The sequence below is a fragment of the Amphiura filiformis genome, chromosome 12, assembly GCF_039555335.1.
Source record: "Amphiura filiformis chromosome 12, Afil_fr2py, whole genome shotgun sequence".
Lineage (NCBI taxonomy): Eukaryota > Metazoa > Echinodermata > Ophiuroidea > Amphilepidida > Amphiuridae > Amphiura > Amphiura filiformis.
In genome coordinates, this window is record NC_092639.1 from 42,319,606 (window position 1) to 42,340,010 (window position 20,405).

Here is a 20,405-nt window from a genome sequence, read left to right on the forward strand (position 1 = left end):
GCACCCGACAAGAATCCCGACGTCCGGTCGACTTTGCTAGCTCCTTATATCCGACGTCGGACCGACGTCCGTGTGTTATCTGGGATACACGTGGACATTAATAATATCCATTGATGACCTCGCTGTTTGACGTAGCAAGGGATTACATGGCACAGTGACTTCCATATGCATGCTATGTAATGTTACAAACAGAACTACATGACCATATTTGCATACAATTTCATGCTGCTGTCATTAGCTAATTCCTTTAAACTGGCACTCTTAAAAACTGTTCGATTTTTGAAGGGTAAAAATGAGATTAATATGGTTTATATAATTTACCAATTTCACAGATTAAACTTTTGTTATTTTGGAAATTGAAGAGTTGATGAATTTGCATTATATCCTGGACATTGTGAAAAATTTAAACATTTTGCTTTGTACCTCGGCTGCACCCTCAGGATATTCGTCGGTCCAAAGGCAAAATGTTGAGATTTTTCGCAATGCCCTCCAAGCAACTGATGCGCAGTTCATGAACCTATAATCAATCAATCAATCAATCAACCGATTGATTAACACGTATATTTTGTTGTTTTCCCAACAGATGCCCGAGTTAATACATCACCATGGTAGCAAAGGTCAATCAAAGTTACTACTGTTCCTCCTACAGAATATAGGCTTCTTGATTGGGGCTGCACTCATTCTTATCATAGCTCTCTATGAGGATTCCTTGCAAGTGGGTCTGTAATAATAGACCATCATCCCTGTCAACATCTTGATACATGGATTCATGACAGAGAAGATATCATTTGCAGTAGATATCAAACCAGTACAGGAAATTAAAATGGGAGAAATGCATCATGGGATGTGTGTGATGTCTTCTCTGAATGCATGTATGGACTCACTGAGCAATCCAGGTCAATAAGTTCATGTGTAAGATGGTGTGCGTTATCATGTGTACCTGGCGGAAATTTAATACTACTAAAATACTGCATTATACAGTACTGCATAAGTGGCAATTTTTGCATGATTAAATTTAAAACATTTCAGCCTGTCCTTTTTTTTAACTCCCTCCACGCCGGTGTCAACTGCAGACGATAGGCTTCAGTTTTTGTTATAAAAATTCTAAAGTTATAAATTTTCATGGCCATATTTGGAATCAAATGCATTAAAATAAGTACAAACAATTCTAGTATTGGTTCGGTGGTTCTTAAGATAGCTCTTGATATTTTGAGAAAATGTCCCAAAACTTGGACTTTTTATGTTTAAGCTTATGGCCAAATTATCACTTTTACAATAATCAAAATCAATAAGTTGGATGGTATTGACAATTTACAGGGTACACTCACAGTATAATTCTATAGATATTGTGTGGAGAATGTTTTTACTTATTTTGGTATCACTGTAAAAAGTAGATCTGTGGCCTTAGGGACCATTCACATTCATTAAATCAGTTGATTGTCCCAAAATCGAGCATTATTACATAACAAGCGCAAAGTCATTACAGCCAGGGCCCGCCTAAAGGCCCTGGAAGCTTTGTGGTTCTAGATGCTCTCTGGTACAATCTGAGCCTTCTTTGGGGCTTATTTTTCATAAAATTTATGACCAATATTTCAGAAATATGAGGCTTTTTTTTATGTGTATCAATTCTGATTTGCCTATCTTTTGTCCAGCGCTAATTATGACGAGAACTTATTTTATCAAATTTACGTGTTTTCTTTTATTTTCAGCCCAATTTGAGGCATTTTACGCTTTGTTTTAGCCTTTTTTTGAGCATTGCCAGCTTTTTTCCTATTTTATTTTTATAAAGACCTTGTTTCAGGTCTTGTTACCTAGTTTGCCTCAGTAGAATGAGCTTTAAAGCCTGAAATAAACAAAAATATGCACCGTTGTTTTTACCAAGGTATACATCAGCCAAATTGTTCAATGTAGGTATCTTGCAAATATTCACGCTGTCATGAGTACGGTAATGAAGTGCCTGCAGCAATTCAAAATGCTGCGTATATATAAATATTTAGGTGTTATATGATTTTGTGTGTTACATTTTATATTGGATGGATCATATAATTTTATACTGCAAATATATGTTGGTTAGTTGGTTTGTTTCTAATATTTGCGACTTGATCTACTCCATGAGGGCTAAAGGAGGGATTTTGAAAATTGAGTTCATTAGGCTATCATATACTTAAAACATGAGGATACTTGGTTCTAAAGTTCTGTGATGAGTATTTTATTATGTATTTCATTGTTTTCTTGTACTCCATATTTTTGCCTTTACCTCAATTTCAAATTTGCCACCTATGGCCCCCATGGACCAGATCATGTTATTATGGTAGTTGTAGTTTACAGAAATTGTTAAATGTTTAGGGCAAGTATTGTACTAACCCATTTGTATTACTAACTTAAAATATCCCTCTCTTGACATGGAAAGACACTTTTTCTTGAAGACGTTTTGTAACATTTTCCATAAAAGTAGATTTGTATTTCTTTCCACAAAATGATAGTTTTGCTGACAATTCACTTCTAATAAACGCCCCTTTATATGGTACTCAAAGTACAGTATTGTACACGTAACTTCAAGATGCAGTTGTTGTATATTTACTTATATAAAGCCATAATATATGATTTTCAGCAATTTATTTGTTAGCTATTATTTGTGTACATGTATGTTTCAACTTACAAGGGTATTGTAGTTAACCATAGAGCTGCACAGATAAACAGTCAAGATTTTTTTGTACAATTTAAAGCAAAGAGGCTAGTGCATCCACAAGCATTCCACACAAATATAACTTTGTAAACTAAAAATGGAACTCTATGCAGTGTTGCTAGGCAGCCGGTTGCTAAGGTCGGAGCCCGGGTCGGAGCTTCTGCAAAGTTTGCAGATGCATTTGACACAACGCCCGGCACACACTTTTTTCTGAAAATTAAAAATAGCAACCGGAGTAATTGGTGATTCTTGCAATTTACCCAATTAATTAAGGGGGTACTACACCCTTGCCAAATTTTGTGCCTATTTTTGCATTTTTCTCAAAAATTATAGCGTATTGGTGACAAGTAAGATATGTATATTATAGGGGAAAGGACTACAACTACTGCACTGGAAATTTTATTTCAGCACAGACAACAGTTACAGTCAAAAATGAGGGAAAACCAATATTTGATCAATAAATCAATAACTACTTGACTTGAGTTGCTGAATTTTCAGTGCAGTAGTTGTAGTCCTTGCCCCTATAATAGTCATATCATACTTGTCACCAATGTGCTATAATTTTTGAGAAAAATGCAAAAATAGGCACAAAATTGGCCAGGGGTGTAGTACCCCCTTAAGATTGTTTAGTAATAGATAAAAAAAACTTATATTATCATTTGTGACAGTCTTTAACAAACGTCTCGGTAAAGTTGCCAAATTTGATTTTGAGTTGCAGCGCAAAATGTGCACACAGTCTGTCCACATAGAAGTAGAAACCAAATCTGTGCCATCAGGGGTCGATGCTTTGCGTCACACTCGCTGTTTGTTTAAAAAGTGCCGCGTATGTTCAAATAGTGCAGCAGTCGGTAGCGTAAAGCGGCATTTACACACGCATTGCACAGAAATAATTATTCTCATATCTCCAGTTTCCGAGGTCTATTTACTTTGTACTTCTGTGTGGACAGACTGTAGTGCCATATTCATATGTGCATGAACTGCAAAGTTTAATCAACCACACTTCGCTTTTGGATATCATATGGTTATTTTTTTTAAATGAAATGATATATAATTTCAAAACTTATGACATATAGGCATATACTTTTTAAATATGATATTAAAATTGAATAGGGCCGTGGGTGATGGTTGCATTTTTGTGAATGAAGAACAAACAAAATTTGGCAGGAAGCATATATTATGGCTTTAAGATGCTGAAATAATTATTTCTAGTTATAAATATATTTAAATGACTCTTGTGACTACTTGTGTGTGTGTGTGTTTTGGGTTAATTATTAAGTTATGTATATATTTTGCTATTCTACTGACATCAATGCAAATACAGGTAATTCATAAGTTAAGTTTGAATTTTGAGACAAATATTTAGCTTAAAAGAAATGTGTATCTTATAGCTGCAGCTGGTCATGTTTTCAATTTGTGCAATTACCACTTAAAATTAGTCAATGTTTTAATAATGCAGGGTATGAGCATTTGAGACATACTTGTTTGCCTATACATATTTCTCTCGGCAATACTACAGTGCAGATATTACTCCTTTTGAATGAAGAATTCTGTAAATCATTTCAAAAGTGATACCAGTTACTGAATTAGTCGAAATAAGTATTTAGTCAGAGTTTAGTATTCAAACTGGTAGTATCAATTCAAGTGGACTATTGCAAAACCCAGAACAGTGGTGTTGGTCACATTATTTATATCATATGACATATTCTATTTTTACTCGGTAATAATATATGCCTGTTGCAAATGCAATGTTTATTCTATACTGCACCAAAAAAGTATCCTTTCACTTGAAAAAAAATCCCAATTTTAAAACTGAACCATATTTGGGTAAATTTATTTTTTGGATGCACTCTCTAGTCCTGCACATTATGACACCCCATTGAATCCAATGTGACCTCAAGTAAAGTTACAAGCCATTAATAAGACAAAGGTCCAGTTTTTAAAGTGACAAACTGGCCTATACAAGGCGTAAAAAAGATTCCAAGAAGCCCAACAAGAGGCAATTCTTCAATGAAGCTTCATTTAAAGCAAATTTTATTTCAGTTTTTGCTTCTCTGTACTTTTCATAACTTTCATTTTATGTGTCAGTTATTTTGTTTTGGTTTTCTTTTGTTCCTTTTGTTTTTAATTAAAAGGCGCGTATAAATTAGCCATTCACCACTCTCAAACCAGATGACTAGTCTGTGGATTTTTGAATGGGCCAGTTTGTCACTTATGAAAAACTGGACCTTCGTCTAATCAGATGATTGTAACTTTCCTATTTGAAGTCACATTGGATTCAATGGGGTGGCATAATGTGCCAGATTAGATAGTGCATCTACTAAACAAATAAATTTACCCAAATATTGTTGAATTTTAAAATTATTGATTATTTTTTTCAGGTATAAGGGATACTTTTTTGGCACAGTATACAAAGCTCATTTACACAGTACATTTTGATACTTGTAATCATGCTAAGGAGATATTCATACAGTTAACATTTTTACAACTTATCGCTTTACAGCTTCCTAACATCATTTATATGATGGAAATGGGGGTGGGGTGGGCCCGGGTGGGGAATAAGAACAAACATGCACACACATTGTTTGTTGGTCTCATTGCTATGTGTTTAAGAGGGGAGAATTTTTGGTGAACAGTACCATTAAGCCAGTTTGTTTAATTGCTCTAAACTTAGCTTTAAGCCATAGCAACAGAAACATGTCATTTCCCTGTATACATAATATATCCTGGTTTCATATAGGCCTACTAATATATATAATTATGCTTCATCAAATATACTGAAGTGGGAAAGTGCTTCATTTCTCAATCGATTAGTCAGTTAATTTTATAAACCTGTGGTTATATATACCGCTGTCGTAATACAGCTTTGGTTAATTTCCACCAAACATGAATAACTGAAACCAGGAAAAGGTCATTCACATGTTCAGCAAATCTGAATAGAGAAACCAGTAGGACTGGTGGGATTTTATGGACTACTGAACACCAAGTAATTACCAATTGAAGACCTTAGAACTGAAAGGGGGTCAAGTCACAAAATCATGAAAAATAAGTTGTGTCAGTTTTTGCTACACAGGAGCTATCTACCTCTGTGCAAATTTCATAGTAAAATGTTGTGAAGCATTGAAACTGCATGGACAAAACCACCTCCATGCATTGGAACTACATGGACATAACCCCTTCTCTCAAAATGTACTTTATGTGACTTGGCCCCCTTTTATTTCTGAGACCTCCAATTTCAAAACTGCACCAGCACTATATGGCTCAATTCAAATGCAATAGATTTTACAATGTATAGTCAAACCTCTTTTATCCCACCATAATGGGACCAAACAGTGGGAACATAATTAGAAAATATGGATAAGTTAACTAGGTGTAATTTTGCTTAATCGATAGATATAGTAAATGTTCAAAATGGGCCTTAGTAATAATGAACCTTCATAATGGGTGATAACACTGAAATATATTACAAAGCAGTGGCGTACCGTGGCCGCCCCAACCCCGGGGGGCTGAAAAAGAAACAATTTTGCCGTCCCTTCTTTAACCGCCCAAAAAGGTTGACCCAATTTTTTTCACGGTCGTTTGAAAAAGTGAAGAGCAAAAAAAACACGATTTTTGGGGCTAGCGCTCTAAAAGCAACCTTTTTTCACAATTTTTTATGCTTTTCAATTTTTTGCGCCCTTTTTATTTGCTAATTCGTTTTGCCGCCCCCTTCGTTTTTGCCACCCGTTTCTTCCACCGCCCCTTCGTTTTTGACGCCCACCTACTTTGATCCCAGGGGGGCTGGCGCCCCCAAAGCCCCCCCCCAAAATATGCGCATGCAAAGCGCTGTATCCAACACAAAGATGTCCTTGGTCTTCAGGGCATGAAAAGCCTGAAACATTGCATAAAAGTGGGGTAAAAAGTCCCCAAATGGGAATTTAGGCAAAAGGAAAAGTGGCATCTATTGAAATGCATGTTTTATTTTGATCATCCGGTCCGGTATCAAAAGATCAAAATAAAAGCAGTTATGACTCCTATTGTCAAGTTCTAAACTGCCAGACATATATGCCAGCAGTGACAAACTTAAGAAGTATAAGGTAGACCAAATCCACTGCTCAGTGCCAGAAGTGGGCAAATGCAATAGCTGCCATGTATAGCTGTCATGCGGATGAGTACAATATATGGTGTGTAAATTGCCAAATGTTCACAGGGCAGTTATTGCACTTGCCACTTAAAATTACACTTACCGCTGTAAACTTGTTATATCTCACCATATATATTCCTGTTGTTATTGACAGGCAAATATTGTGACTTTGGAATTGCTTTTATAGCCATATTTTTGAACACTTCCAAAATGGCTGTATTATGAAAATTAACCAGTGTATTCATGTTTTATATATTTTTGTACTAAAAAAGCTTTTTAATTTGGTTAACTTAAGTATTAACATGTTGTACACATACTGGTTTGGTTCTCTAATGTAAATGCTTTGTATATTTACAATTTTGGTGCACATAAATATTTTTAACATTTCTATGTACATTTCTGGGAAGCAAATAAATTTTCTTAAGAAATATATTTTTGTGTTTTCTTAAGTCTTGTTTTTGAGTGATCTTAATTTTTGACGCTGTGCATGACTGGAAAAAATCTACATTTCCCAGGTATGTAGACACATATCCCTCCAACATATCAGAAATCCCCACCACCTTGATCTAAAACACATAATTCCCTTGACCCCAGATCACTAAATTTCCTGGGAATGAGATTCCTGAATTTGCCATTTTTCCAAGCCTGTTATTAACACCTCTGTTCCAATTGCGTTTTGTCCTGGGTAGGATAAGGTCCATAACCGCTAGTAGTTCACCTTTGTGGTGAATATGTCGTACCTTACTGGCTCACGCTTGGTTGGGGTGGACCTGTTAGTGTTAACAACTCATTGACTGTTGTGATCATTTTGAATGTGGTTCTGAACATAAAAAGAACCATTTATTTAACCATGGGACCGATCAATTTTGACACTTGTATGATTGTCAATTGCATTACGTCTAAATACATTGATCTGAATAGGATAGAATTGAAGCAGAAAATGACATTAATAAATATTTCCATAGGTCTTGCGTTTTTTGAGTCAAGACCAAAAATATTTCAAAATTAATAGTTTTGGACGTTTTCCCGCTCCAGAGAAAAATCATGCACATGGGGCAGAAACAACCTTGGAATCTTTTTTTTTTGAGAGAGCCTATTTGCTGTCGTAGTGCATGTTAGAATATGACCGTTGCTAGGTCAACTGAGTCACGCTTTCTTTGTTACGAACCACTAATCGAAATGATCACAACACAAAGCCTATGGCATATCAAAATTCGAACAGGTGTATGAGCCCAGGCTTGGAGCAGTAACCAATGGTTACTAACGTGCACTACGACGACAAATACCAGGTTTATTTATCTCAATGCATGCTCCTCTCGATTCAATACAATGTATTGTGTTTGTTGCTTTTACTATTTAAACAGTCAATTTTACACCATGCATTATCAAAGAAGAAAGTTCTTTTTTGAAGAAAAACAAACAGTTGTGAGACAACCTGATTTTGAGCTCATGGCACCATTTTAATGGTTTAAAAATGTCAATCCCAAGCACTTGTTTAGTACTTGTGTGATGCACACTATGTTTGAATGCACACTTACAATACATTAGGCAAAAAAAGGCTATTTTGAAAAATAGCTATGTACTATATAAATGCATTCTTTGTTAAGATATATGTTATGAGGATTTTTATGCTTTTTAGCCTACTCTTTACTTTACTTAGTTTTTGACCGCCATTGTTTTTTCCCCCGTTTCTAATTTAAAACAATCCTGTTAAGGAGCCCAGTGTATAGACCACTTGACATGTGACATCATTGCCCGGCAGTGTGCACGCGAATTATGACAATTTCCATTGTTCTTTTGTTGTTGTGCAATATTGTTTCAAAATGGGAATATGAGGTGCAATTGAATGTTTAACGTTTAAAAAGTTGTATCCAATTTTGCACCCTACTTTAAAAGTTATATCACAACAGCCAAATTTTGCAATGTAAATTGCAATGTGATACGGATTTAATTCTAGGCCTTTCTTCATTATGAGAGACTCAAAATTAACATTAACAATTCACTTCTAATACTGTACACAAAAACAAATGCGACCGCTAAGGGATCGGAAAGCTACATTTCCAGTATTTTTGTGGGACCTATCTGCCATTCTGAATACGAGGAATGTCCTGATGATATCAAATAATTTCAAATGTTTGAAATTTTAGGTCTTTTTGAGGGAAAAATGTATATAAAATACAAAAGGTAAATATTTTCAACTGATGGTCAGCTTTTCCTCCAGGGCTACATACACTGTAAGTACATAATCATTTGATTTATGAAATTTATTTTGAGGACTGTTATATATCAATTGTTAATAATTTGCCATATTTGTATTATATCGCAAATTTCAAAAAAAATAAATTAGAAAGACGTTCCTCGTATTTAGAATACAATTTGGTGCAGGTCCCACAAAAATACTGTGCAAACGTCGCTAACCGATCCCTTAATCATCAAAACTCATTACTTCATTGATCTTTGGATTGTCCATTTACTACTTGCACATCTATAAGTTGGCAACATACAATATCCGAGATGTTTCATAGCGCTTACAAAGGCAAAGTCGGCAATATCTTACATACAGGTGATTTATACAAGTCAACTATGTTATTTGTTTTAAATATATTTTTAAATAATATAAGCAAATGCCATAATTTCTGCAACATAAAGACAGCATAGTTTTAGGCCAGTATATTGTTGAGACACTTTTGGATGCAAAACAGGTTGTGTTTTTAGATCTCTGCAGGGATTTTTGATTCCTCTGCAATTCAGGGTATTGCTTTATAGGCAGAAAACATGCATGTCATAACAGAAAAACACAACTTATAAAAGCAAAACACTGTAATTGCTTGTTTTCCAGGAAAAAAGACCACACAGTAACTTGAGTAGGTGCAAATTTCACCTTAAGCACACAGAGTCTTACAATTAGGATCTGATTTTCCCCTGAGCTACCTAATAGGCCCTACGTAGTAGGACTACGACTGGTCAGACTCTCATTTGTAAATAAGTGTTTTTTTATACAATTGATGCCTTTAAGACATCATACTAAATCTTAGCCTTTACACAAATCTTGGACCAAGTCCTGATACATTGAACTGACAACAAATAATAGTTGATGTTTAACATCTACGACAATATACATACAAACGAATCAACACAACAAGTCGGGGGGAAGCTTTTGACCCAGGCAAGTGGTGCTTGTTAACTTTTTACCCCTTCCTTGTATCGTTTCAAAAGTCTGTTTTAACAAGTCAGCTTCTTCAACAGAGTTGTATACAAGATAACTAATGATAATAGCACTACATGTACATGTATAAATTTGCTCATACATGTATTACATTTTGTTTTTGACACAATAAAATACTGCAGGAGCCCAACTGGGCTATTCCAGTTGAAATCCATTATACACCGCCAATGCAACATAAATATGACCTTAATCTCTCACACATGAGCTCACATGGTTCAAATGGAGTAACTCACACTCGGGCAACTTCGTCTGAAAAACATACCAGTGTGGAAGTTCAAGGCAGGATTGCAACTGGAATAGCCCATTGATTCTCACAAATTCATCTGGTGAGAATCATGTAAGACCGACAGCCTGCACAATCAATTTGACTCAATTCTTAAAGCTACTGCTTCCATTTGAAGCAATGATTTTTGGTAAATGCAATGCTTTTGTTTTATTCGAGGGTCATTCAAAAAGTTCTACCTCCTCCCTCATATCTATCTCAGCTTCTGCAAGTAGCAGCCCATTCATATTTTCTATGATGATAATAACATAATATGGTGATAACATTTTGCTTTAATATCTTTTTCCAATTGTTTTTAAGTGAAGTAAAAACTAAATCAAGACTGCAGAAAAAAGAGAATATCTGTACATATATCTACAATGAATACTTAAGTATACCAACTTGAAGTTACCATAAAATACAATTTAGTCCCTTCATGTGTCTTAAATTGAAGCTTGACATAAGAAAAAATATTTAAAAATTATGTAAAATTACATTAATTTTTTTTGGCAAACAAAAGATAAGAGCAAATAAGAACTGTAATCAACTTAAATGTTTTTCTTAAAAATGCCTAAAAGACATGCAGAAATTGTATGCGTTTGAAAAACCAAGTCTAGGTGACATTCTAATGAATGATTATGCCAAGTTTAAAGAAGCTACCATTTTTAAAAAGAACCAAAGTGGAGGTAGAACTTTTTGAATAACCCTCATATCAAGGCATTAACAGCATTTATCTATTACAAGGTATAGTCAAATGCAGCAAACCTTTGACGAGCGCGACTACCGTGATGTTGCAAATTCGGCGATAACAACGCGTACGGCGCACAGTTCATTCATAAATTTCCACTCAGCAGCAACATATCGCCTTAGCAGCCAATCAGAGACAAGCGCCCGCAACGCAGTAAATACACGCTCGTCAAAGGTTTACTGCATTTTAGTATAATGCTGACATGTTTGTGCCAAGACAGCAGTTTTCCTACATACTCTATCTCCTTTATATGTCCAATACAAGTGAATACTTCTTCTACTTTATACAATTCCTTATAACTTACAAAATATTACAACAATCTGCACACATAAATATGTTTGAAATAGACACTATATTGCATAATAGAACTGTAATGTTTGGGCCAGCAAACAACGTTTTCTTTTTTATAACCAATAATAAAAACTTAGCCAGTGTTGCCAATCTTCAGGAAATTTCCTGATTTCAGGAAATTTTACTCGGATGATCCTGTACAAATATCTAGGCAAAGTACATTTTTTAAAGTACATTGACAACACTGACTGGCATCTCTGCTTAGCAGAACACTGTAAGGCCTCTTGTTATTTAGCAATTTGCATTTTCATCTAGTAACACTTCAAATACAATCATGTAGGCATAGATTCAAAAGGTTCAGATAGTGACCCAACAGACAAAGTCCCTACAGGTACATATTCATGAGGACCCATCAACTACCACTTTGTCTGCATTACTGCACTTTATAAAACCTTGAGGCAATGGGCGCAGAGCAAGGCTCAAAGAATACAAGACAATTTTTCCATTTTTTCCTAAAATAGGTCTGTAAAATAAGCAACACTCAATGAATAAAAGCACTTTTTCTTAAGAAAATTGATCAAATGGCTCCCATCAAAACATTCTTTCTTAGTGTTTTCCTAATTTTCCATACACTACCATAGTGTTTAGAACAGTCAGTTTTAGATATGTTTGGTACGTTTGGAATTCCATAGATGAAAATAGTTACATCTGGAATAATTAAACTGTTGAATTCAATCCCTGAGCACTACCTGCCGATCTAACATTGCCTCCGATTGGTCAATTATGTGATATCTTCACTTTAATCACAATCAGAATGGAGCTTTGCAAATAATTCACCCCAATTTTTCTGTGTGGTGAAATTATTCTAACAATGTTGCTGATTGGTCCAATCGATAATGAAAACTTCTTTTTGGCCAATCGGCAGGTAGATCTCATGGGGTTTTAATTGATTTGGAATTCCAATCGTCTACGGTAGGGTGTGGTTTTCAAATAGAACGGCCCATTGGCAAGTAATAAACTACTATGAGTTGAGAGCTCCCTTTGTTTACTAGCAAGGTGCTATACATTTGCGTACAAGCCTTGGTCTGCTGACGATTCCCCTGCTGACGATTCAGCTGCTTGGTCTGCCAATAACTTAGTTTTAGTTGGTGTTTGGTCCAGTTCATCTTCTAACGTCTGCGTTGCCATCTGTTAAATTGTGAGAAAAGAATTTGTAGAATTAGACAATTATTTTGAAACAAATTTGTTGGTTATCCAAAAATAAGTATACCCTGATCAGGCTATCTAAACAGAAACCACTAATCGCTCACTAATTGATAATAGCCCCTCCTGGCCAGATTCACAGCTGGGTACTTGATGACAACTGTATTATACAACATGACTGGTCACTCGAGTAGTCACTAGCCTTGCTCTACACAAGTATGTCAAGAGGGCTGTTAATTGGTCAGTGTCTCAAAGGGGATTCGTGGTAAGCCATTTCACAGCAGTATTCACACCTCTGTAATTATTTCTCTGTTTACTAGATACACTGATCAGGATATAGACAATTACATGATGGGTACCCGGTATAATGAAAGATAAAAAGACTAGTTTGCGTCTGACATCACTGTCAATCAAATTCTCAACGATCCTTGATTGGCTAATAGCGCGTATAAGGAAGGTCGACTCATCTGGCTGGTGCCGATCGGGGGAAAAGGAATAGCAGTGTATGGCAAAAAATTACGTACTCTAGTCTTACAATGTACAAGGCAAAAAGCAACTTTTCTAGGCAATGTGGACATGGTGCCTTCACCAAAGAAAGTTTCCTACTATTAAGACCTAACTTTTGAGATGATTTGTATGTTAGAATGTGCAAAATTAACAATAAGGCGCCCGGTTTTACCGCCGTGTTCAGCAACTCATATCATCACGACACTTGTAAACAAACCGTGCTCGGAGTTTGATTGACAGATGACGTCAGCATAAACTAGTCTTTTTATCTTTGTCTTTCATTATATCTACATTTGTAAACGGGAATACATGTCATAGACCTTTTCAAGAGGACATTGAACTTATTTCCAAAGACTTCTGATTAGCTGCTCAAAAGGTCTATACACATGAGACTCTAACCACATGTGAAATTAAAGCAACAAAAACACTTGGAATTTGTAGTCTGACATGATTACAAAATGTGTTACTATATAAACTGCAAACAGTTACTGTCATGTCATTACATCTCGTTCCTTCCTTCCTTTCTCACTCTGCCCAGTTTTCTTCCTCATTTTTCTTTTCCTTTCTACTACCTTTTCAGCATGGGGCCAAGCTGAAGGCTACTAAGGTTAGCTTATTTTAGTGGTTTAGTCACTCTCAAGGAAAAATTGAGTTAGCTTGAAATCCCCCTGGACGAGGAACTTGCTGCTAATTGTCTTGTTGTAACCCGTACGAAACCTGGCTGTGGAATGTCTAGGGTGTGCTCTTCTAAGCAGGAAAGTCCTGAGTTGTTGTTAAATGGTTTATGGTATGATGCGCAACCATAGTGGTCAGCGATAACCTGTAAAGTGTGCCGAGGCTTGTGGATCAACATCAACGTGTTGTGCCAAATCATTGAGCTTTATTCTTCTTCTTTTTTTTTTAAATACATCAGAAAAATCTATCATGAACCAGTACCAGAAAAGCTATTTTAGGAATTATTAGGAATTTATCAGGTCACCATAATGTAGAAAGGTATATGATTTGGACTTCAAAAACACTTTATATAAATATTCAGATACCACAGAATTCCATCTGCAAGACAGTATGTGCCTCTAAAATGGACTTAAAGCAGACACCCTCCACAAAAACATTACTTGGAGTTGAGCAACTATGTTACAGGTGGCTGTACAAGCACATAAGACCAATCCATTCAAGCCTTGAATATGTGGACTGCAACCAGGAGAATTTGTTTTTGAACATTGCTCCCGGTTCACAGGGATTTTACAAGAACCAGAAGCAATTTCTGAAGTAACAGGAGCAATTTTCAGTTTTATTCTTGTTTGCATATGCAATACAGTGCATCAAGTGCATAAATGGAACCAGAAGCAATTTATTTAAAAAAATTGCTCCTGGTTCATGTGAATTTTCGGAAGACCGGGAGCAATTTTTTGGCTTTACAAGAGCAAATTTGCTCCCAGCACCCACTTATTTCAAGGCTTAAATCCATTATATTTTTTATGTGGAACATGTCTGCCTTTTGCCTCTTTCGTTAAAAACTCATTTAGAGGCATATATGCTTGTAGACAAAATTCTATTCCACTATACATTGTATCATGTTGAATGAAATGTGTTTGATTTGAATATGAAATAAGTAATACAGGGTGTATCAAAATGATTGGTACCCATTAGTTTTGGTGTCTAATAAAACACTTGCTTCTTCCAAATTCAACATTAGATCCTCTGAAATGACTATGTAGTTCTTGTTTTATGGCATTTTATAATATGGATCGACAAATTAATAGATGGATGTCTTGTTGCATTTTGATGTGGCAGTCTTGGACATGCTCACTGGAAATTGATGGGTACCAATCATTTTGATACACCCTGTATCTGTCTCATCTATACAAGCTGTATCAAAATGATTGGTACCCATCAGTTTTCATTGATAATGGATGAGCCTGACACATCTAAATTCAATATAAGATTCAAATAATTTGCAGATTATGAAAATTATTATACTTAGTTCTCTGGGTTAATAGGATGAACAAATTCAAACATAATACCAATAGATTCGAACCTAATACCTAATAGATTAATATCTTCCGCTCTTCTCCAATGTGACTCTTTAACTCAGTTGGTTAGAGCGTCGCCGGTTCGAATCGGGCAGGATGCACTGTTTTTTTGTTGTTGTTTTTCAATGTTAATGTACACTGGCTACTCTGGGGAAAGATTAACATTTGTTCAATTTGTAGATTAATTGTAAAACAAGTAATAAACTATACACTCTGGACATTTCAAGAGTATGCAATGTTGTACTTGGAAGAAGCAGGCTTTTCAATAAACATCAAAATTAGATTGTACCAATCATTTTGATACACCCTGTATGGAGATGCCACTTGGTGTTTTCAAAATTTCCTGAAAAACATGGAAAAATCCTGAAAATGCACTTTTCCATATCATTCTTTTGCACAGGAAGTGGAGAGCAAATTTCCTGAAATCAGTATTTTTTCTTTAAAATTTCATGAAATCAGGAAATTTGCTGGAAAATGGCATCCCTGTATCTGTAGTACCGTATGGGAAGTATATGTGATAAATAAGCTAGGCAATGAGTGTGTTTAAGTACCAGTAAACTAAATGTTTCGCAAAACCAAAATTGAGAATATGAATTGAAGATATATATGAATGGCTACAGCAGTTGAGATAATTTGATTGAGAACTTCTACTTTACCAACTGACTGTTGCAACTAAAATCTGCTGTATGAACCCTGCGAAAGTGATACAAAAATGATGAATTAGAACAATTGGTAAATAAATTAGCTCAAGAAATTTTGTGTTGCACAATTTCTGAGCGTTGAAAACTTTATTTTCGACTTTGCTCTCCCGATTTTAGGTCAAAATGTTGTGATTTAATTCCCCCTCCATTTAGTGCACAAAATGCAATTTTGATTGAGCTTAAGGGGTGGGGTATGAGCGCTTGGACAGTATTTTTTGTGGGACATGAGAGCACATTCGACATATCGAATTGCATTCTGGATACAAAGCATGTCCTTCTGATATCAAATAATTTTGATTTTTTGAAATTCGCAATATAATACACATTTTATGGCAAATGATTAAAAATTGTTATTTTTGATATATTTTAGCAGTCCTCAAAGTAAAATAAATCTGATGATATGTACTTTAAGTGTGTAGCTGGGATGAAAAGCCGACGATCAATTGAAAATTTTGACCTTTCGTATTGAAGATACAGATTTTCCCCCAAAAAACACCAAAAAAATGTTTTGGGAAAAAAAGTGCGTATACATCTACACTATGAAAGGTCAAAATTTTCAATTAATCGTTGGCTTTTCCTCCCAGCTAAAAGTACATATCATTAGATTTACAAAGTTTACTTCAACTTAGGACTGTTATATATCAAAAATTTTAAAAATATAAAATATTAATAATTTGTCATAAAATTTGTATTTTATCACGTATTTCAAAAAAATCAAAATATTCAATATCAGAAGGACATTCTTTGTATTCAGAATGCAATTCGATATGTCTGATGTGCTCTCATGTCCCACAAAAAATGCTGTCGAAATGCTCATTCCAGAGCCCATAAGAAAGTACCGAAACATTGATACTATATGATGCATGAATTCTGATTGAGTGTTGCAAGCAAGCCCAAAGAAATGACCAAAATATTACATGATTTCAAAGTATAGTAATGTCCCATACCTATTTACCAGCCTTCCCCAGCTAAGCAGCAGTGTGCAGCAGCTTAGTGCAGCCACAAGCTCCTATTGAATAAGGGATTACCCAGCCAAGTTTGGGAAGCTTCACACTGGTATTAAGGTTTAGGCCCTAAGCTGGTTTTGAATGCAGAGATGTATCATATAGGGCATGGTTCCTGAGTGTATTGTTAGCTGCTTTTGATCTTGAGAACATACCCACATTTGATATCATGTTGCATGATTCTGATGAACTATATAGCAAAATGGTTTTGAGCTTAAGGGGGTTCGAAACAATGTTTCTGGAAAATAGAAACTGAATTTAGAACGATTTGAATAGATTGAATAAGTTAAGCTAAATACACTGAGCAAAATAGTTTTTGTTTGAAGGAAATCGGACATACGGTTGTCAAGATATGCATGTTTTTAGTTTCTTTGTATTCTATTGTTTTTGCCAATATATTGATGAAGTTAATGAGGAAAATTGGCAAAATGTGCTCATGAATATTCATGTTTGCCAATATTATACCAATATCTTATGAATAAACCTTCATACTACTTTTATTTTAAATGATTTTGACATGAAACTTTGCCAATGTGTTTCTATGGCCTAAAACATTACCATGTGATTTTCCCGCCCATCTAATTTGCATATTTGCATAATTAATTAGCATTATACTTAAGGCTAATTAATTATGCAAATATGCAAATTAGATAGGCGAGAAAATCATATGTTAAAGATTTAGGTCATAGAGACACATTGGCAAATTCAGTCAAAATCTTAAAGGTAAAAGTAGTATGAAGGTTTATTAAAATACTATTGGCAAAATATTTGCAAAAATTAATATTAATGATCACATTTTGCCAATTTTCTTCATTAACTTCATCAATATATTGGCTTAAAAACAATAGAATACAAAGAATCTTTCAACAACAATATCTCAAAAACCGTTTGTCCGATTTGGCTCAAATTTTAGAATTAAGATTATTTTGCATATCTCTCTGCAACAAGTCTATTTTAATCTCAATCAGAGCAACTTGATTTTGCCTTTCGTACCACCTTAAGAATGTCTAAATATTGAAATCAAGTTAGGAGACTTCTTCATAATACAAAGTGTTGAATTGAGCCGGAAGAAATGACCAAGCCATCATGTCCCATCCTTTCTGATGAAGTATAACTGTATGCCGTGGTTAAGCTGCATGATTTCAGCAAGTAAATTGGCCATTTCAGTTGAAATCCACACTTAGACATGACCTTATCTCTCACACAGGTAGTGTGAATTTCAAACGGAGTTACCTGAATAGGTGACTCAATTTGAAATCTACATGCCCTGTGTAGGAGATTAAGGTGTATGGATTTTAGCTTGAATAATCCAATAACTTGATCACCAACCTTTCATATTAGTTAGAGATGATGACAACCTTAGCAGATTGAACCGGCTGTGCATTCTCTTTTACCTTTGTGGGGATTTTGTTTTTCCTGAAGTTGTTAAAATTGATGGGCACCACTATAAGATAAAGTATATAAAGATATTAGACACTCCTGTTACAAGTTTGCATATCAGGCTTTACTACTGCCTCGGTGCCTCTCTTACATAATTCCTGATTGGTCAATTACATGATAGAATCATCTGGTTAACCAATCAGAATAAACCTTCTAGATCTCTTGGCAATTTCATTTAGCCCTGGTACTTGGCATTCTTAACATTCTCAGCAGGGAATCTAGATTATTAACAACTGATCAACAAACAAATAAACAAATCTGTCACAAGACCAAAAACTGAGCACTTATGTCGTAGAATTCAATAAATCAATATTTGTATTTAAAATTGCAGTCTTTTTCCTTTTCATTTCACTTGTTTGAATTAGGTATGGCAGATGCACCAATCAGATCAGGGCCGCTGATTGAGTCAGACTGGTTCTGGATTCGGGATATTCCCTACATTTGACGATTAATTAATGTACAATCAATTATTTTCAGGAAAATCAGTATTTAGGCTTCAAATGTTATGACATCAATTATCTAACACATCATATTTTAAATGACGTGATTGGGGCTCGAGCAAACTGGCATATGAAAATATTGAGAGAGAAAAAATCAGGACTCAGCTGGGATTGAACCCCGGACGCTGGATTACCGGTCCAGTGCTTTACCACTGTCCTACCTGATATATTTTACTGTAAAAGTTCAAAACCTTTATCAGAGGTAGGGGGTTCGCTTGTTTCAAATATTTGCCATCGCTCATCAGTTGACGTCGCTGATTATAGAGGGTGCCCTAATAACATTATCAAGGGGTGTAGGACAAATTTTTAACCGATTTATAGAACAAAATGATTGATAGTGTGCAGATTCAGATAAAGGGTGGATCGATGCATACTTAAATCTAATCAGTCTGAGTACTATACAAAATACTACAAACAACTTCACTGCGCATGCGTGCATCCCAGGGGATGTGATGATGCAATCACCCCAAGTGATATAGGCACGCTTTCGTTGGCCCGCAAGCGAAAGACCTGTGGCTAAGTGTTGGTGACCTAGTGCTTCGCATGCTAGGGGTCTTGGGTTCAAACCCCACCCAGAGCAAACAACTTCTTTGTTTGCTTCCGCTCTTTATTCTTTCCTTCTTTCCCTAAGTTCCAGCAGCCAAAAAGCCTTTCGGGCGCAGGGTCCGCAGTAAGAATTTTTTTCCGTATACCAAATTGCTATGCAAATTTTAATTTGTTTAGCAATTTACACATTTTCTACAGCATATTTGTGGAAATAATACCTTTCTAGAATTTATGCAGAATGAGAAAAAAAACACAAAATAAGTCACTGATAATATTTCGGATTTTTTAAGGCCTACATTGCGAGAAGATGAGTACTGAATAATTAACATGTCACAACATGACATTGTCACTCATGCTCATGAAATGGTTTTTAAGCTTAATGATTTACCGATCTAAAAATGCATATTTTCTGCACCACACACATCTTACCTTTCTTCATTTGGTATTTTAATATTCCATTAAAATAATTTTAATTATTTTAAAAATTAAATAAAGACCCTCTATTGCGACAAAAATGTGATTTTGCCATTTTGTATTATAGAAGGTCATAAGTCATAACGTCACATCCTATTCCATTGAATTGTTAAAAAAATATTGTATACCATTACGTTTCACTACCTAAAGAGAATTGAAAATTGTATTCCCTCCTGAAATGACCAGATCACCAGGCTGTCATTATAGCTAGAGGCAGTATAATGAGACACATGGGTCATTGAGTTACATAACAATGACCTTGTGTGGTATTTAGTTCTCAGGAAGTGAGTTTGGCCTGAGGCAATTTGTGGTTAAATGTTGATCCCCCCTAAAAGAGTTATTACTGGTTGATTTGGTTGAAAAAGGAGGTGAGACATGATCAATTCTGTTCAGGTAATGAAACCTAATGCAACATGAAAATTGGCTTGAAAAATCTGCAATTTGTCCATAACACAAGATAAAAAGTAAATAATAACTAATTTAAAAAAAGGAAAAACCCTTCTCAAGAATTTATAAAAAAAGAACTGAAACTCATCTTGAGAGCATCTATGGTGCATGTACTGTATATACACCCGACTGTACAGCATCTGTGCAGCACCATTGGATGTTGTTGGCTTGTAGCATTGAATTAGATAATGGAAAATATTACTGCAGCAATGCCAAT

General features: G+C 35.2%; 2 protein-coding genes across 4 annotated transcripts in view; one reads left to right on the plus strand and one right to left on the minus strand.

The window, feature by feature from the left end:
- The window catches only part of LOC140166227 (zinc transporter ZIP12-like), a 46,400-nt gene extending 39,909 nt beyond the window's left edge, over positions 1-6,491 (plus strand). Inside the window, exon 13 of the mRNA XM_072189627.1 lies at positions 584-6,491. Within this exon, the coding sequence (XP_072045728.1) occupies positions 584-727 (144 nt within the window). The 3' untranslated portion in view covers positions 728-6,491. The remainder of the gene's footprint in view (positions 1-583) is intronic.
- A 4,146-nt stretch (positions 6,492-10,637) lies between these two features.
- The window catches only part of LOC140166228 (uncharacterized), a 31,891-nt gene continuing 22,123 nt past the window's right edge, over positions 10,638-20,405 (minus strand). For all 3 annotated transcript variants that reach the window (XM_072189630.1, XM_072189628.1, XM_072189629.1), the window contains exon 10: positions 10,638-12,521. In XM_072189630.1, coding sequence (XP_072045731.1) covers positions 12,393-12,521 — 129 coding nt within the window. In that variant the 3' untranslated portion in view covers positions 10,638-12,392. The remainder of the gene's footprint in view (positions 12,522-20,405) is intronic.